Source organism: Strigops habroptila, chromosome 9, assembly GCF_004027225.2.
Source record: "Strigops habroptila isolate Jane chromosome 9, bStrHab1.2.pri, whole genome shotgun sequence".
Taxonomy (NCBI): domain Eukaryota; kingdom Metazoa; phylum Chordata; class Aves; order Psittaciformes; family Psittacidae; genus Strigops; species Strigops habroptila.
Genome location: NC_044285.2, coordinates 26,222,684 through 26,239,136, shown reverse-complemented (window position 1 = coordinate 26,239,136; position 16,453 = coordinate 26,222,684). Strand labels below are relative to the sequence as shown.

Sequence of the window (16,453 nt, the reverse complement as noted above, 5' to 3'; positions counted from 1 at the left end):
AACTGTCAAGACAAACCAGTAAAGAACAACAAGCAGAAGCAGATCACATCTCATTTTTTGTACTATGCTGCTGAGAGGTCTGTGTGAAGTGGAGAAGTTTGTATTCATAGGTGGTGTACTGGGTGTGCTGTGTAACTGCTGGGAGGATTCCCTCTTGGAGCACTGAGAAAAGGGTGTATCTCCTTTTTAGTATCACTTTCATCTGGAAAGAAACCTATGTTTCCATTCCAAAAGTGCCTCAAGAGTTGAAATACCATGAGGTAAGTAGAAACAATTGTGAGATGAGAGACAAATACCTGGGCAAGTTCCTTTGCAAATCACCAGTGTAGACATAGAAAGCAGGTTGGTCCTCATCATTAGTGTTACCATCTTCCTTCCAAGTTCATCATGAAACTTAATCATTGTACAGAAGCTACTAACGTGAATCCTCATTAGGGAATACATAAAAATAGACTGTACTCCCGGAGCTAGATTCCCAACTTGGTGAGTAATTACTTTGATTTCAGGGTTTACAACAGTGTAACTGCTCAGAATGCTTTCTCTCTTCCTGTGTGCAAATTGCTTTGTCTATGCAAGCTTCCAGATTTGGACTTACAAATATGAAGGCATATTTTATAAAGGGATGCAAATTAAGATTTTCTGCTGTTTTACATGCCTGCTTTCAAGGCACTCACACCTTCTCATCTGGTAGGAAGCAGCCACGTTGATGAGTTTTCAGGGACTGGCTGTCCACCAGTGCAAATAAGAGGTAGGCATCAGCTTATTTGGCATAGCTGCCAGTGCTGTGGCAAGTGAACCTGTGCCATTTCAGGCCCCTGCAGTAGCAGATGTCACATGTTGCAGAGAGGCCATGCCAGCTCGAGGATGCAGATACAGGCTTAAGTTCAAAACGTGGCAAATTAATTATTATTCAAGAGGTTATGTTATTTCACAACTCTTTTGCAGCTAGAATTTTCCCAAAATAGCCTGTCCTGATGTCTATGCCTTTAGCCTAAGCCGCATTAAAATAGGATACAGGTTTGGGCTTACAGGTTGAAAACTTCAATAAAATTCCTTATTTTGAAGTATCATCAGCACAAGTAATCCACTTAGGGGTTTTATAGGAGTAGTGAATTCTTTTCTAATAAAATGGGTAGAGGGAGGGGGTGTTCAGCAGAATTTGTTGCTCAGGTAGTACCTGTTCAAAGTTTGACTGTTATGTCTACATCCTAAAACATTTTGCAGGGGGTAGAAGTGTTGTTCAAGTTAATAAATTACTTTTTGTCTATAAACTTCCATTCTCAAATGAATAGGCACTGCATGTACGTACCCTAAGCCTAAAATCTTTGATTGTTTAATTTGTTTTAAATTGTGCTACTAGTCCATAAAACATCCACACTGGTCCAAGCCTTCACTGGAGTGTAAGTGACATGGTTTAGTGGTGGACTTGGCAGTTCTGGGGTAATGGTTCGACTTGATCTTGAAGGTATTTTCCAACCTAGTTGATTCTGTGATTTCTTACTGCCTGCTTTAGCATGCTGTAATATTTCTGACTGCATATATACAGTCTCAGAAGTCAGACAGACTTGTAAAGCAACTGGCAGTAAGATTTTTCAAAGCAGGCAGATGGTACCTACAGGCAGGTGGATGGCTACAGGAGACATACTCTGACAAGCCCCATTCATTGTACTTCACAGACCCTTTGCAGTTCCCTGACCCTGCTGTCTGAATTAGAACTGCCTTAGAATTTCTAGTTCAGAGTTAGTTTACAGCACTGTCTTCTTTTGCTTGATGGTTGTTCAAGGTTGTAAAGATCTATCTAAAAATAAGAATTAGAACATGTCCCTTGTGCACATTTCTGTCTCCTTTCTTAAATGAGACCAACCAGGCAGCAACTGACACCAATACTCATAGTCTCGGTTGAATGTAGAGCACTGCTGAATACACCAGGGCACTGGGGATGCTGCTCTCGGGGCACAGTGGCTGTGTGCTTTGTTCTGGTACAGGACTGGCGCTGTCACCTGAGTTAAGTTGCTGGGAAGAGGTGTTCTTTTTGCAGCCCTTTCTGTGATAGGAGAAACAGAAGTATTTACTCAATGTGTATAGAAGCCTTGACAATGACAAAACCCCCTTGGTTCTCAACAGTCTTCAGTGTCTGGGGCATCTAGTGCAAATACTGCCAAAATTCCCTGTCTGTATTAATCTATCAGGCTGCTGCCTGCTCCAGAGCCCACTTTAAATTATCATCTTTGAGAACTGAAGCATGTTTTGTTCTTTTTCAGCAGCTGAGCATGTGAAGCTGTGTACCATCACTGTCATTTTAGCTTCTTGTCTTTCTGCTTGAAACTGAAAAAAACTCCTTGGAAGCATTTATTCTGATTCTGTGCTAAAGTGCCACATCATCTTATTCCAAATATCTGTGAATATACAAATAATTAATTTAAAAATATTTTAATTGTGTCTGTGAGACACTCAAAGGTACTGTCTGTGTTTGAAGATCCTTTATTCCAAATTTCAGGAATACTATCTTATTTTCTTTTCATGCTTAGGATGTTAGACAGAGACCTAATATACTACAAAGCCATAGCTCTGTGTGGGATGTGTGTGGCCTCTGATATTCAAGAACATTCCCCCATAATGTTCTTGCAAATAGCTAACATTCTGGACAATCTGCTGAATTCCAAAAGGAAAAAGTATTCTACGATGTTGTCAGACTTTTACATAAATATTATTCTTCCCTCTGCTTTTGCTCCTTCAATCTGGAGAATGGATGTTTTAATAATGAGCAGGAATCTTCATTAGACGCAAGTGTCGTCTCTTTCTCCTTCTAGAGGAGTCACATGTTTGATTTTCTTGCAGCCTCTCACCAACATTTTATCAAAGATCTACAGGATTGCAACAGATGCCCCAGTTAGAGTCCATGAGGTTACTGGAGTGCTGGGCTTGGAACGCAATGATTTGTATTACTGTTAATTACTACTACTAATGTTGCTGAGGTATGTAGTTGTTGGGAAGCCTGAGCACTTGGCTAAGCTGGTGGTTGCCTGTGGGAAATGCAGTTTGTAAGAACAACTTGAGGTAAAATTTTGTCTCAGTACTCTGAGCTTTTTTAACTCTTTATCAGCGTCCCAGCCCAGGCCGAAAGGTTTTACAAAGCTTTCAGGTCCCCATCTCAGGTGAATAAAAGTGCTCTACGTTTTGGTAGTTCTGGGACAATAAATCCAGGCACCTTCTATTCCATGATCTTGTTTCATTAGCGTTTTGGTGTGATCAGTACATTAAAAATGAATTCCCAGACAGCTGAAAGCCACAATTCTAGCCACAGCTAAATATGGACCTATGAGTATGGTAGAGAACATTTACAAATACATCTTCCAGTTTTTCATTCCTTACTCTTTGAAACCAAAGTTCCTTCACTGGGAATAAGTAAATATATTGCACCAAATTTTGTCCTTTAGACTTTACTCTGACATGTGATGACTAAATGTTAGCCTGATGTTTGACCTCAGTCACAAACCATATACTGCTTGGTAGTCTAAGAATGTTTAGCCCTTGTCTGACCTCCTAAGTCGTTCCCGGAGTGTGGAAAGAGGGAATGCTGTCATGCCGGGGGTGGTGGGGAGAGGACTGCTGCAGGCTGTGCTCAGGTGCCACCTCTCGGTGAGATCGGGAAGAATTAAGGCAATGAACGTACAACCGGATTTTCTTTGTTTCCATCCCTCTGTCTTTCCTACATTCAGTGAATTTAAAGATCAGCATCACTCACTGATGGAGACAGTGCTGTCTGCTATTTAGTTTTGTTCCTTTACACCACAGATTCCCCTTTAAAACTCCTTGAGCTTAGTGGGGTGTAATCAGATCCCATTTTAGGAGGAATAATATTTTGGGGGATTTATTAGGGTAAGTAAGTCCACACTGTTGATCCAATTTTAAAAATTGCCTATATAGTATTCTTTAACCTTTAGCTTAGCCCAAAAACTTCAACAAAGCCTGTTAGGAGGCACCCACCAGCCCCAGCTGAATACAGCCGAGATGAAAGAGGTAATTTCAAGGACAGGGCTGTTTGCATGTGGAGCATACGCTGTCTGCCCTAGAGCTTCATGACCCACACGTGCCTCTGATGGTGCGTGATGTTAATGGGAAGGTGTTTTGAAGTGAGTTTTCATGTCTGTTGATTTGTTGTATGTTGTGAGCAGTTTAAGTGAAGGTGCTGAATGTTTTCACTCTCTCGTATTCTCCTGTGCCACACACAGGACTTACAAAGAAGTAATTAGGTGGATGATTCTCTGGCAGGTACTGTCTCTGCTAACTACATTTCCCATCCACTATATGCTTTATTGATTCTATTATTACCCATTGGAATAGACTTTAAAAGCAGTTTTTTTCAGGATGCATCTTGATCTACTGTTTTCATTACCTTCACTCCTGGTGCTTAACTCTTACAGTTCATAAAGCATCTATTTTGAGGGGTACACTTCTGTTCTCTGAGATATTACATGACTGTCTTCAATTCCCACATTTTCTTGTTTGTTAGGCACATTTGTGTGGTGATTTCAGCAGCTCTCATCCCAAAGCTGGTCCGTGCTCAGAAGTTTTTCAGGTCTACCTCTCCATTTCTAAGCAACACTCTCACATAGTGTTGCTTCATTTCCTGTTGAATATTTTCTTCTCAAGAAACACCACCACAGTCCTCCCTGTTGCTCAACCCTGGAACAACGTGCAACTTCATTCATCTAGCATTCAAATTCCACAGCTTCATGCAAAACATGCCCTAATAACATTTCTAATAAACATACTTGTTCTTTCCTCACAGCTATGACTCTCCAAGGTCACTCCCCAGCCTGGCTGCTGTAACATCTTCCATACTTTCCATGATCTGGAATTTCCTTCTCCCTTCTCCCCCATAGTTTGTATTAAATGGATTTGTTAGTCTTGTGTTCTTAGCCTGGTGATCTGACCTGAGCCTTCCATCTTCTCTGCCACACAATTTGATCCACTAACCATTACTTTCTACCTCCCCTTACTTGGGTGTCCTTAGCTCACAGTGAACCACTTGCCCTCTTTGGAGATGCTACAGGACCTGCACAAAATCCCATACGGGAACCTTGCACATTATGTAAGGAAAAATGCTCAAAACCTAAGGACAGGAACAAAATGTAACCTTTTCCCAGGATTTCAAACCCCACAGAGAATCACTGATGACAAATTTAACAAGGAATTGTTTGTGTCAGACAGTCTGACAACTACTGGGCAAATGGCTGTTGCTCCATATGGAATATGTATGACAGCTGGTGGGTCCAGGTGCATTGCTCTGGAATAAATCAATGGAGCACTGGCATTTTGGTTTATTCTTGGCTCTTTTGATGGCACTTCTACCAGTTTTTTGGATGCTCTGCTCTTGATCCTTAAGAAGCCATTTTTTGCACAATGGTGTATTAGTGTGTTGAAATTTAAATAATAGGGAGAGGACTTTCAGTGATTATTAATAGATAAGAATTTAGGGACACAGGCTGTTGTAATTCTATGAGCATATTCACCTTGGGGTTTTAAAACATGATTACAGGAGATAGTAACTTTTCCTGTACTTTGTCTTTTAGATATTCCTGGGTTGTTTAGAAGCAGAGAGAGCATTTTACCTATAGATAGCTTATCTCTATCTTAATTTTCCTTATTGGAGCATGGTGCCAGGTGCAACAGTGACTGAGCCTTTATTGAGGAAATTCTCTGCTTTCTGAGAACTGAACTAGGATCAACAATAAATGCCACCTAGGGCCCTCAATAGTTGGATAGATTTGAGTGGAGGTTTAAATATGTAAGGTTCTACAGCCTATTACCCTGAATCATCCTATTATCTGATCTATTTTAGTGCTTAAAAGGAAAGGATATCTCTCAGTATCCCTGCAAAATAATCTCGAAATATAAATCCAAAGGTCATCTGGGAAATTCCTCATGTTTCTCAGTTGGTTTGGTCTTCTTGTTTCTGAAGAGAATCTTCATATCCTTAAACCTCTTCTCAAGAGAAGAGCAACATGGAGAATCAGTATTTTTGAAGAGGATAATCCCTTTCTTTGCTTTGATGTGAACTCTGAAGGAACACAGAAACCCCATTTATAAAATGTCTTCGGATTTGTTTTCTCTCAATATTTACCTTTCTTGTCTCTTTGGTGATAAAATCATGAAGGTTCCTATAAATCACTTACAGCCTGTGTTCCCTCATACTTACTAGTGTGGTTTTTAAACATATTCCTCATTGGCAGAGTCATGCAGTCATCGGCGTTAATAATCAGATCTTGTGTTCTTTGGTAAATCAGTACTTACCCATTTGTTACTAATAACTGTAGTGGGAATGAGAATTCATCCCACTGAGTATTTGGTAAATGCAGGAAAAACATCGTGAGAAGGTTCACATCCTTTCTAAGAGATCCATTCCAAAGGTTACAGCCAACAGAAAAACAGATATGAGAAGCAATACACTGGCCTAGCTTTGGGGCTCCATAAATACATAGAACATGTGAAATAGATGAGGTAAAAAGGAAACGTGTGTCTGGGCTTGCTTTTAAGCCCTTCTTCTCATCTTTGGGACCAGACATCACTGTTCTAATGGATATTCCTGAAAATGATTGGAGGGAGGGGGGCTCTCCCAAAGTGACAGTCATTATTTTTAGTTTTAGTTTTAGTTTGGAAAAGTGATCAATAATTGATTAAAAGCAATGATATGTTGAAATTGTAACTGGGGGAATATCCTGCCCAATGTAATAGCTCTTTGAAGTTGCAATACTTTTGGTACTTAAGCTGCTTGCTAGTTTAACTTTGTCTTTAACTGGAAATTGCTCTGATGCCTGTTGATCAATTCCATGTGAAACACACACATCTCTTACAAAATATTGATTTTTGCATCACCTTGTAGCCAAGTAGGTTAATTGAGCAGTGCTTGGGGAACTGATTTCAGATGCGCCCTCTGTCTAGTATTTGCCTTCAAAGAGCTGATGGAATTGTTTGACATTTAGCGAAGATACCTGCTAAAACTGGAGCTCGAGCGATGAGGCTGTGTAACCGAGGTAGTGGTTAAGGTCACATTTGAATAAACTTTGTTTATTCCCTTTTTAGACAAAACAAACAAGCCAAAGGCCAGATCTGGCTTCCATTAAAGCTAGTGGGAGTTTTGCCATTTTTTAACAGTTGACTGTCAGACTCCTCATACTTTAGGGAACACTCAGTACTGTTGTCCTTGCAGTTTCAGTAAGCACTGAGTACTGAACTGTTGAGCAAACCCACCTATCCTTACAGTGGTGTTGTGTATTGTACGTGTGGTCCTCAGGTCAAAATAGCTGCTTTTGGTTCCAGGTTTTAACACTGGGTTTCAGTCAGTGCTTAGCAGACAGTATGTGTATCTACCAAACAACAGGTGATGCCTCATTAAAATAAGACAACATATTTCTAACATTTCACCTTCTAAAATGTCAGGGGGGAAAAGAAGGAACATTTTGTCCATTGAATCCCACTGAACATTCCTGGTAGTTTTACATTTATTGGTAAAACATTCTGGAAGAGACAATAATGTGATAAAGTTGTTTGGTTCTTTTTTTTAATAACTCCTTTTCTAAAAAGTACACTCTAAAATGTTGATGACAAATTGTAAAGTAAGGGATCATTGCTGCAAAATAATAACAGTCTCTCACCATCTGTTGATGTGTGTATTTTTCAGGAGCAATCAATGTTATTGAAGCATTGAAAATAGAAGACGAGGTGGTGATTTCTGTTTCTCCTTTCTGTGGTCTGTGTTTTTCTCACTCTTATCTAAGTGTTCCACTGACATCAGGATGCCTTCCAGCTATCTTTCTTCAAATATTTGTGAAGCAAAAGGTGTAGGAGTCAATGAGTAGCTGAGACTTCAGTGAGTTTATCTGTGCTGTCAGTGTGGATTCTTGTCTAATGATGGAAGGGGTTTGTTTAGCAGATGTGCCAACAAGCATGATGGTCTGCAATGAGTTAATGAGTGTCATCTCACTGTATGATTTTCAGCCAGATCAGTTCTGTGATCAGTCTTGGCAAATACCTACACAAATACAGGCAGAAAGGAAGTGATGCTATCCCGCGGATAGCACAGGATTAGAAATGGGATCACAGGTTTTTGGCAGTGGGTTGCATGTATTCCAAATTAAAGTGGCAGCCACGAGGTATGGCTTCCCAACATGGCATGAGTTGGCAAAAGAGCACATTGGTGCTCTTCTCACGTATCTCCCCTTCCTCCCCTTCTCATCCCAGTCATAAACTTCAGCTACTTACCTTTATTTGCCAACTATCGCTTGCAAGACCACTCTTTGATCCATTTTAACTTGCCAGGTGTATAGAGGTAAGAAAAAGTGGCATCTTCTACAGTTTTAATTAATTAAATTAGCTCTGCAAAAGGCAAACTTGATAGTCAGGGAGTAGATTACTAACAGGGAGGAAGTCAGAAAGAAAGGTGTGCTGCAGAACCACAGTTCAGATGCTCAGACAATGCTCAATATTTTACAGTATCCAGGGAATAAAAGTAAGCCATTTTTGTACAAATCTAAAGTCACATATCAGTTAATAATCATACAGGATTATTGTAACACTGCCATTTGTAAAACAAAAGCAAGTGACAAAACTCTTTACTTCCAGCTGAAAGTAAATGGTTCTTCACTGAAAAATGATTCCTAAATGGCCACAGGTACGTTTGGCCTGGAGAAATATTCCTGAGCACTTGATTGTTTTTAAGTCATCCCACTAACCAGTTACTTGTTGTGGCCTACCTACTGATGCCCAGCATGCAGGTCTGAGCCGCATGTAAGCTGAGCTCAGAATATGCTACAAGCTGACCTGAACGAACCATTTCAGACAGCATTTAAACCATAATTCTAGCCCTGCAGGCCTTTCCCATCTGAGCGAGCTTTGCTCAGTACTTCTGTTAAATCTATCATGTGGAGTGGTTAGTGCTCCATTTAGTGCTGATCCAAAAATTATTCATAAAAATATTTTTAATAAAAATTTATTTTAAACTAAATTAGACAATTCTCAAAAGATATCTCTTTTTTTTTTTTTTTTGAAAGGGAAAAGATACTGGGGGAAAAAGACAGCTGAAAATTGGGAAGAAAAACTGCTTTTGACCAAAACCATATAAAAATCGATTCACAAACAGAACTTCCTTGTCTCTTGTTTGTGTTTCTGACTTGAAAAATGCTGGCTTTATTGAAAGTATCAATGGAAAAGGGACTCATTTTCCAGCTCCTGCTACCCATAAATATCTGGTTCTCTGACCTGGACAGAAGGAGGGGCCATTAAGGCTCACAGTACCTTTTTTTTTTCAGATTCTGATGGACTCTTAGTGCAATTCAGAACAGGTTGAGGAGTTGTGTTGTAGCTCACATTTTTCCTTCTAGTTTTCCATAAGTTTTGGAAGCAAAATGCTACTGCCATATGAAATTAAAGTCCTTTTGTTCTGTGTCTGAGCCTGATAAACATCTCCTAGTCCGAGGTCTGGAATTGGGCTCATTTACTGGTGCTCCAAAACTGGAGATGATACTTCCCAGTACTTACAGACAGAATTTTTCCCCAGAATGCTGTCTGGCTATAAGGGCAAGTCGCATAAAGGGAAAATTGGATGCAAGAAAGGCATTCTTCTTTCCAGGCTTTAGTGAAAACTGGTCAGTTCTGGATGGAGACAGGATAAAGGACCAGCCGAACTACTGCAGCCTCAATGCTTGCAGCCCCGATGCGAAATGAGTATGGAGTGTGCTGGTTCAGCCCCACACAAGTTGAAGAAAACCATGGTCATGAGGTGCAAGTGATGCCTGTAAAATCCTTTGGCTATCAGCTTGCTACATTTAACTGTGATGGAGTCCACTGTAATTCAGATACGTTCAGCAAGGTTTTACTTACATATGGCCAGATTTTCATAAGAGCTCAAATCCTGTTTCATTACCTAATGAAATGGATAGGATTTTAAAATGTCTTTAACTCACAACTGTGGTGACACTTTGAAATGACCTGTTCTAAAAATGCATCCTCCCTTGGGAGTGCTTTGACATGGATTAAATACAAGTTATTTGTACTTGAGCTCAGCATATCCCAGTGGGTCAGTAGAACAGCTATCACTTCAATATACTGCAAGTCCTGTTCTTCTTAAAAAAACAAGAGGGGTATTTATCAGGATAAGAGTCATTACATTCCTCCAGTTCTGGTATGACAGGAATTTGAGGTGGAGTGGTGCATAGTCCAGAGTCCCCATGGGATTGCAGCAAACACGGGTTGTGTTGAGAGTGAACTGGCTAAACCAGGCCTTCTTAAGACACTGTAGTTTAATAAATCCAAATTCCAGCTTTAGCAATGTTTTTGTATCCAGAATATAGGTCAAAGTGTGAATGCACTGAGCACATGAGACCTACTCCCAGTTCCTATTAAAATCAACAGATGAAATTAGTTCTCATTCAGTCCTTGCTCAAACCTTCACACTGAGTCATGATCCAACTTCATGGGCATTAATCAGAAACTGTCTGGATCTGGCTAGACTCAGTTGCTTCTCTTGTTTTAGGAGACAGTCCCTTAAACTTCTGTACATCTGGGTAACATTACTACACAGATGGCTGAATGCATTTCTGAAAGCTTAATACATTTTAACTTATCATTAATTGTGACATTTTGAGTAAATTTGACTGAAGTGATAAAGCAGTGACTTCTAAGTAGAATTACTTCCTATCTCCATACAGATAAGGAGCTACGTCATCCTATTTGCCGTTTGATTTACAGTTTTAATTGATTGTTCTTAGTATCAGCTATTTGGGAAGATTTCCAGCAACTAATAATTTTAAAGGTTAGCATTATTGATTATAGAATCAAAAATACCCCATATATCCAAGTTCATCTCATAATGATCCCAGCTATTTGAACAAAGCTACACTTTCTGCCTCTGATTTATTCTGTGAGATGTAAACTAACTTACCATTTCCCTTCCATATGGTAAGTGGGTGTAGTAAAGCTGCATATTCTAGGAGCCATCTTCAGAAGTAAAGGTATTTTGATGAGTCATCTTGATGTAAACTGCTTCAACTCTGCATTGTTGCTGAGTCATTTCTCTCTCATACGTTCCTTCTGGAATACAAAGGTACGGGGAGCAAGGGTGAGTTGGCTTGTATTGGAGCTAAAGGTCAAGGAACTGTGAGGGTTATCTGGGCTTTCAAAGAGAAATTAGGAGTTGCACTCGGTCGTTACTTGAACTAAATCCACATGCATATTTAGGGAATATTTGGACAATGATGTACAGTATGGCTATAATTTGGTCAACACAAAGTGGAAGTTCTGTCTGCTTGTACTACTCTTAAGACTTACACAAATTAAAGGCTTGCTCAAGGGAAAGCAGCTGAAGGAGTCTTGCAGAAAATCTTTGGCATGTGTCAAATGGACTCCTTTGTTTCCTCTGTAAATGATACTTTCTCAGGAAAGAAAATCTATTTTCAGGGAGTCAGATTTAGGTTAGTGTTCTGGAATCAGCAAAATGCTACCAAGATTCCTAGTAGCTGGGTTGGGTAGAGAAGTGAGAGAAGGAAAGCAGAGTCTCATTATTCCATAGCATTATTTGGAATGGTACTTGGACTTGTACCTTTAAAGAAACTTTTTCATACTAAGACTACTTAACTGCTTCCAAGTATTCTAGAACCATGGATTAGCAAAATCTGAAATTTTAAGGAAATCACTTAGTGGAAGAAGAATTGTTTACTAGCAAAGCTCTTTGCCTCCACAATTCTTGTCTCTTTTGAGACCTTCCATTCCTTGAGGAGAGAGCCTAATGTAAATCGCACATTACATACCATGGTTAGTATGCCCTTTGGGAGCACATAACCTGGCATATGGCTTGTCACTATTTGGTTTATGGATTTGTTCTAACGTTCTGGTACTGACATTCCATTTCATGACAGATCCTTCATTTCATTCCCTTTTAAGAAAGACGCTATATAAAATATGTTATGAACTCCTTCATGGTGATCAAAGACACGAAGGGTTTGTTTAGCTTTCTGCTACAGCCTTATCTTCTGGTGCACACTGATCACTTGTTGGCCTTACAGATTTCCTGGCACAGTTTCTTGCTTTTAATGCCTTTGAAAAAGGATTTCATTCATAGTGTTTCTGCATTGGTAAAATGTTTCTCAGGACTATTCTTGATTTGCTTTACTTCCTTTTTAAATCTTCCTAGCCAAACTTTATGTTTCTCTTTTTCCTCCATTTGGAAACAACTTAATTTTTTGGAGGGTGTCTCTCTACTTCTCATTTTCTGCATTGGGCTCTTATTAATCATTCTGGACTTTTTTTGTCTTTTCTAAAGCATGTCTGCTAAGTGGTATGATTTGTTCTGAATATCCCATATTTCTAATGTCTTTAAGCAGTTTCCACCCCACCTGTAAATATTATACATCTCTTGCTGCTCATTTTTTAAATTAAATACTGGGGGTGGGGGTGTTCTTTCTTTGTTTTTTTTCTTTCTTTTTAAATCTCTTTTTCCCAAGAAGTTTAGATCTCATCATCAATAGGATGAAAATAAACATGAAATACAGAATGGACATATCAAATGGGAGTAATTCTGTTTTAATTTTACACTGCTATATCTGAGAATGGAGTAAAGATGTTTATATGATGAAGGTAAAAGATTAGAATTGCAGGTTTCAGTTCTGCAGTTGTCTCCCTTTGTAACCTTGAACAAATCATTTATGATTTCAGTGCCTTGCTTTTTTATTTGGAAATTGATGATTAGATGAGAAAGGTTTTGTGACGTACTTTTAATAATTTGAGGCAAATAGATAATATGGTGATGACTTCAATAAATTGAGATGTCGAAGGGGAGGACGTTTGAACTTTGGTATTAAGCAATGTTCATTGAGCAGCTGTGAATTCAGCAGGATACGCTGTTTGATAGTGATACAACTCCTACACAGCAGTGACAAATTAGTGTACAGCTGACACCGCTGGACAGGATCCGGTATCCCAAAGGGCACAGCCTCAGACGCCCTCACCCGAACTCAGTCCTCTCCCTGTCACAGATGCACCTTTCCATTCCCAGAGTGTTTATCACCTCCAGTATGGGATTTCTTCCCAGACAGCTCCACATCATCTTTAGTAATTAATTGCAGACCTCTTCAGTCTTGTCAAATCTGTTCCTGTTATTCACTGCATGATGAAGATTTAAGCAGCCAGCCTTACGGCTCAGCTTGTTCCAGGAAATCAGCACAAGTTTCCTTCATGCCCTCACCTGGCTCCCTCCCCGCAGTGCGAGCACAAGCCTGGGTGCATTCCGCCCCACTTGCACAGCAGCCAGGGACCTTGGGAAGCTTCTGCCTATTTTTATATCCACAGTCCTCCGGACACAGTGTACAGCACCTGACCATGTTGTCTGTGATAGCAAGTTGCACTTGTGCTGTCAAGTGAGTAACCAACGTGTCATTTTCCACTCTGGTTATTGACCAGAGTGTGTAAGGAATCTCTATCCTTGTTTGCATTCACAAATTAACATATAGATCACTTAAATACCATTAACCACTTGTAGCAAAGCACGTAAGACTCGAACATTTTCACAACCCTGGAAGATGATGACGTACTCAAACTCATGGGGTCTTATTAATAAAAATATTCTTTGATACACCTGGAGGCACTGCAGAGGGGCCATCTGATGTCCTTGCACTTCTCCCTGGACAAGGTCAATGCTGCTTCATGACATTAATACTGCTGTTACAAAACATAGGCAGAAGATCCTGGGCTGCATTGAAAGGAGCATGGCCAGCAGGTTGAGGAAGGGTGTTCTCTGCTCTGCTCTGGTGAGACCCCCCCTGCAGTCCTGCACCCAGCTCTGGGGCCCCAGCACAAGAGGGACGTGGAGCTGTTGGGGAGAATTCAGAGGAGGCCACGGAGCTGCTGCGAGGGCTGGAGCAGCTCTGCTCTGGAGCCAGGCTGAGAGAGCTGGGCTGGGGCAGCCTGGAGAAGAGAAGGCTCCTGAAGGGGAGACCTTAGGGCAGCTAAGAAGGGCCAACAAGAAAGCTGGATAAAAGCTTTTTATAAGAGCATGTAGTGAAAGGACAAGGGGTGATGGCTTTAACCTGCCAGAGGGGAGATTGAGATGAGCTCTTAGGCAGAAGTTCTTCCCTGTGAGGGTGCTGAGGCGCTGGCACAGGGTGCCCAGAGAAGCAGTGGCTGCCCCATCCCTGGCAGTGTTCAAGGCCAGGTTGGACACAGGGGCTTGGAGCAAGCTGCTCTAGTGGAAGGTGTCCCTGCCCGTGGCAGGGCGTTGGAGCTGGGTGAGCTTTAAGGTCTCTTCCAACCCAAACCAGCCTGTGGTGCTGTGATCACCACAATAACTACAACCGCGTGTCACCACAGCAGCACACAGCGCTGCTGTGCTCCGGGCTGTGCTGTGGTGCCTGAGGTACCGCCGGGGCTCCGCAGCAGCCGCTGTGCAAGCGCCGTTCCCCGCTCGCTCTCCGCGGGCCGTGTCCCGCCGCCGGTACCGCCCGGCGCCCGGAACGCTTCCCGCGCGTCACGCGTGCGCCGGAAGCGGCGGACCCGATCGCGGCGCACATCCGGCGCTCTCCCGCCGCGCCGAGCTTCGCCTGCCCATGGCCGCCTCCGTGGTGAGTCTGTGCGCGCCGGCCGCGGCCGGGGGGAGCCTGGGTTGGGGCCGCGGCCTCGCCTTCACTGGCGCGCTGCTTCTCCGCCCCGGGCCGCGGACAGGGGCTGCTGCGGCCCGGGGGAGGAGCCTCACAACGCGGGCAGGGCCGCCGGGCGGCGGTAGGAGCGGGTGGGGAGAGAAGCGCCTCAGTGCGGCCGTGTGCGCGGCTCCGTGCGGCTGGTCCCGCGGGCAGGCCCGGGTCCGTGTGCCTTCGGCCTTGTGCGGGGCCCGAGGCCGGGCAGTGGTTTGTGTGATGTGTGTTACAGACACCATCGGCAGAGGCCGTGTAGGTTGGCTGAACTCTTGGAGTTGTCCTCAGAGTCTTTAAGGGGAGAGGTTTTGGTTGGTCGGGTTGTTTTTAATTATGCCTTCCTGTTAAATATTAGGAAGAAAGATTCAGAGTGAGGTGGTTAGACGTTGGAACAGGAGCCCGAAGAAACTGTGACATCTCCATCTTCGGAGATGTTCAGAGCGTGACTGGAGATAGGGCACTGAGCAGTCAGGTCTGACTGAAGTTGGCTCAGGCTTTGCAGTCATCTCGGCTTTGAGCAGGGATTTGGGCCTCCTGAAGCTTCTTCCAACCTAAATTGTTCTCAGAATTTAAGAATGTGTTCCACGCCATGGTTATAAAGAATTTGTCAGGAGGATCAAAACTACCAAAGCTTCTTTTCCGTTTGACTTCCAGTGCAGGTACCCTAACAGCTCATTGCAGTCTCCTGGCATTTCTTTAATGCTCTTCCTCACACCTATTCAGTTCTGGCTGTTCGGCAGCTAAATGACAATGTTTGGTTGCTGGTTAGAAAGTGTATGTGTACTGAGTGAGAGTAATAACTACCTACTCTAAATAACAGGCTGAGTTATAATCACTGTTCCTTTAGTGGGAGGTCTAATACTCTCTGTCTTATGGTGCCAAAGAGTTTCTCTTGGCGCTTGCTGGAATACAATATCTTTAAGACGAGTTAGTTGTAGATGTTTGGAATTGGCCTGTGGCTTCTGAAGTTGCTGAAGAAGATAAGAAGATGAAGAGCAGGCTCATGCCCTTACAGAAGGAGATCAAAAGAAAAGTATATAGTAACGTGAGAGTATTTGGTTTTGTGGAGTGAGCAGGAATTATTTGATAGACCTATAAGTATTTTGCACTATGGAGGTTTCTCTGAATAGAAGTGTTTCTTGAGGTAGCATTGGAGGAATTCATGGTGGATATGGTGTATATCCATTAAAGACTGCCAAGAAAATTAGGTAGTTAAATTGTGAAGTACTGATTGAGTTGCAAATACTGAGAATATAATGCTGAAATAGAATAATGATAAATGATTGTATTTTAAACAGAATATCCTAACAGAACCAGTGCAAGTATGTATGGGCAGGAAATTGAGAATCACAACTGTCCAGGGTGTCACAGTTCAGAGCCTGTGAGAAATCAAGGACCAAACAGCTAAACAAACTGAAAAAGTAACTGAATGAGATCACAGTGCAGGGATGTAACAACAAACTCAACCTGTGGATGAGTAAAAGTAGAGAGATGTAAGAAGTGTTTGGTTTTTAGCTGTGGATATAGCTCTAGAGTGACTGATACTGGAATACATCCAGCGTGTGTGCATGTTCTCTCTCTATCTCATTTTTCTACCTATATATCCACATACATAATCTATATACACACACATTTTATATATGCGTGTTTAAAGATGTTTAAAAACTGCGACTGTGGAGACTCTGTGATGGGATTCTTGCTAATTTTCAGAAATACGTTGACTGAATCTTGTTCCTTAACTTTATTTTGGAACAGCATCACAGCAACAAGTA

General features: G+C 41.8%; 1 protein-coding gene across 5 annotated transcripts in view; it reads left to right on the top strand.

The window, feature by feature from the left end:
- The window catches only part of NXT2 (nuclear transport factor 2 like export factor 2), a 65,902-nt gene that overhangs the window by 45,229 nt on the left and 4,220 nt on the right, over positions 1-16,453 (top strand). Inside the window, exon 1 of one of the 5 annotated variants that reach the window (XM_030498474.1) lies at positions 9,340-9,344. The exons of 2 other annotated variants lie outside the window; for them this stretch is intronic. Coding sequence is in view for 1 of the 3 variants with exons in the window: in XM_030498470.1 (XP_030354330.1) it covers positions 14,598-14,612 (15 nt within the window). In the remaining 2 variants the exon portion in view is untranslated. Of the gene's footprint in view, positions 1-9,339; positions 9,345-11,140; positions 11,255-14,530; positions 14,613-16,453 lie in introns of those variants that run through there. 2 more of the 5 variants (XM_030498471.1, XM_030498470.1) reach the window with 2 other exon arrangements.